Source organism: Trichomonas vaginalis, chromosome IV (genome assembly GCF_026262505.1).
Source record: "Trichomonas vaginalis G3 chromosome IV, whole genome shotgun sequence".
Taxonomy (NCBI): Eukaryota; Parabasalia; order Trichomonadida; family Trichomonadidae; genus Trichomonas; species Trichomonas vaginalis.
This window is the reverse complement of record NC_067206.1, coordinates 8,578,837-8,581,630: the sequence shown is the minus strand read 5'-3', so window position 1 is coordinate 8,581,630 and position 2,794 is coordinate 8,578,837. Positions and strand designations below refer to the sequence as shown.

The 2,794-nt window shown below is 31.5% G+C and overlaps 1 protein-coding gene across 1 annotated transcript; it reads right to left on the bottom strand.

The window, feature by feature from the left end:
• Positions 1-1,605: 1,605 nt before the first annotated feature.
• TVAGG3_0053070 (uncharacterized protein) lies at positions 1,606-1,944 on the bottom strand (the record flags this gene model as incomplete). The annotated part of the gene is made up of 1 exon (XM_051221094.1): positions 1,606-1,944. The coding sequence occupies one exon, from the start codon at positions 1,942-1,944 to the stop codon at positions 1,606-1,608; it is 339 nt and encodes a 112-aa protein (XP_051106080.1).
• Between the last annotated feature and the right edge of the window lie 850 nt (positions 1,945-2,794).

Below are 2,794 nucleotides of genomic sequence, written 5' to 3'. Positions count from 1 at the left end.
CAGAAACCGCTATATGATAACCAAGCTTACTCAGATCTACACATAAATACATAGCCTCATACATATCAACAAAGGTCTCTCTACTCTTAAGTTCCAATTCCCAAAATTTTATTTTTATATTTATTGGCAAAAGGTAAAAGTTCCAAATTATCGTATCGTTAATTTTTAATTTGCTTTCAAATTATATTTTTTGTACTTACGTTCAATTTTTATTTTTAATAAATTATTTATATTAAAATTTCGAAATATTCATAAATACATTCAATTCATATAATAATAGTCAATATCATCGTTTTGAGAAGATCAGATCCTACACAAAAACCATGGAGAGGATTGTATTTTCAATGTATGCCTCTGGTCGAGCACTAAAAGCAAAAGCTAGACAGTTTTTAACCTGTATAATAAAAATGTATCATATATCTTTTTGGAAAATAAAAACAAATTTTTATTTATTCAATATTATATAAAAAGGTGTTGATATTGCAGGTTTTTCAGTATGTTTTCCATCCCAATAAAACTCAATATTAATCGATATATCTGAAAAATACGAGGTGTCAAAGTGGTGAATTTCACCTCACTTCGTTTTGCTCCATTAAATTGACTCAATTTCATCCCTTTGCTGAGAATTTTTGTATTTGGAGGATAATAATCTAAATAATTCGAAATATTTGTTACAATAACTATCAGTGCTTGATTTAATGTTTGAATTTGATTGCTTCAAATTGCGCAATTTTAAGTAATTCGGCGTCAGATGTTAATTTTTTGCAAGAAGAATTAAATATATATGTGGGATTTGGTATTGCGTTTGATGTTTTGTTTGTTAATTCGTTGGATAAGGCTTTATCTGGGTTCCACGGATGAATACCATACTGATGCATTGACTTAATCACAAGCATCAATTAAAATTCTTACAATTTTTAACCTTGGTTTTGGGGTATTTGATAAATTATCTTGCTCATATGTGTAAAGCGGAACATATTTTAACCTGTTATTCTTTGATCTCAAAGATGCTGCACATCCTACATCAAATAACTGGAGAACTACTGTGCAGTAAGCTGGAAATGTCAAGAGTTCAATTCTGAAGAGACTCAAAAGTTTGCAAGTAAAATAACTTACTCGGCTGATATGATTATCACCGAATACGATATTATGCTGAGCTGCTGTGATAGCATCAAGACTTGAGCGATATCTCTGGATTTCGATAATAAAAGTTAAATTAAAGATATCCCATATCTTCTTTGTCATCCATCCATAAGATTGTCCTGTAAGGAATGCTCTCACGGAGCGGAGTTCCTGTGAACAATTTTATATTCCTGGAACAATAATAAATGGTTTCATCCGGTATCCTTCAGAATTATATGGGAAGATACTAGTAACAAGCACAAATTCATGCTCTTCTTTGGTTAAAGGAGGGTTGCTTTCAGTGCAGATAACTTTGTAACGCTTTGATGAAGCAGAGATGTTTCATAAATACTCCACTTATTCCATGGATCAATTCCTGCCGTATACTGAAATTAATGTAAGAAGTTAGCAACTGTTGCTGTGTTACAGTACTTTGCTCGTTTTTCCTCATTTTCTTTTGAGCTTTTGATCTCAATGTTGAGATCAGAGCAAACTCTGTTTAACCATGATCTTGAGGGGAGATATACTTCTAGCGAAGTAAACAATTCTTTTTCCTCTTGTTGGAAATTCGTCTGGATGAACAAGGCCAGCTAGATATAAAGCTCTGCTGTATCTATACTCCAGTAATTCGTAGGCAATCTGATAAGCTTCGATTACCTTTTCACATGCAAGACCTTTTGCTCTTTGATTGATTTCACCATAAAAATCAAGTAATTCGACCTCTGAAAGATACGATGGTTCTCCACCATTACATGTGGTTGTCCATACATTTTCCGCAATTGTATGTCGCAACTCTGCAGTTATTGAATCATCGCGTTCCATGTGAAATTCATCTTTGTTATCAGTGTAGCACTTTTTGTTTAGTCTTCTTTTGAAGATTTTACGTTGAATACGAGACAAAACTGCTTTTTCTCAATGAAGTTTACATTTGGCTTTAATGTAATTAAGACTTTTCATGTCACTTTTTGTAAAGTTCATTTTCGGTACGGAACAAATGCATATATTAATGCATTAATTCTAAATGTAATAAATTTTGTATCTTTGAAAATTTCAAAGTTAAAAAAAATTGGACTAATATTATTCGTCTTCAAATGTACTATGCAAATTAAAGTTTTTGGGCTATGGATTCTGTGGGATAAGATTATTGAAATTTTGGATGTTCCTCGAATTGGCCAGAGATTCGAGTGTCAATGCCTTGTTCCATAACATAGTAATTGTGTTTGTGACTGAGCATATTTTTTTCTAAAATATAGAGATTAAAATTGTAAAAATCTTCATTTAAGGAGTTCCTGTTAAATGATTGTGACTTGATTATATTTGTGTCGTTTTTGGTAGTCTCTTTATTCGATTTTGATGAATTTATGTTCGAAATTCGGTATTTAACTAATAAGATTCAGAGTAAAACACTGGAAATCGGATATTCTCTATGCCAATGAACTGGACAATCTGTGTGTTTGGGAGGTGAAATTCCAAATTTTTTTGAAATCCCGAAAATGAAGATCAACCCTTTATTTTTGATTAAGATATTTTACAATTTCAGATTTTTTTGAATACTTTTGATTCGGTTTTGTTAAAAGCATATCAGCTAACTTGTTTTAAAAATCACATATTTTTATGTGGTAAGACGAAATGATGGAAGTGAGGCATATCTCAATATTTTCACCAGATCTTC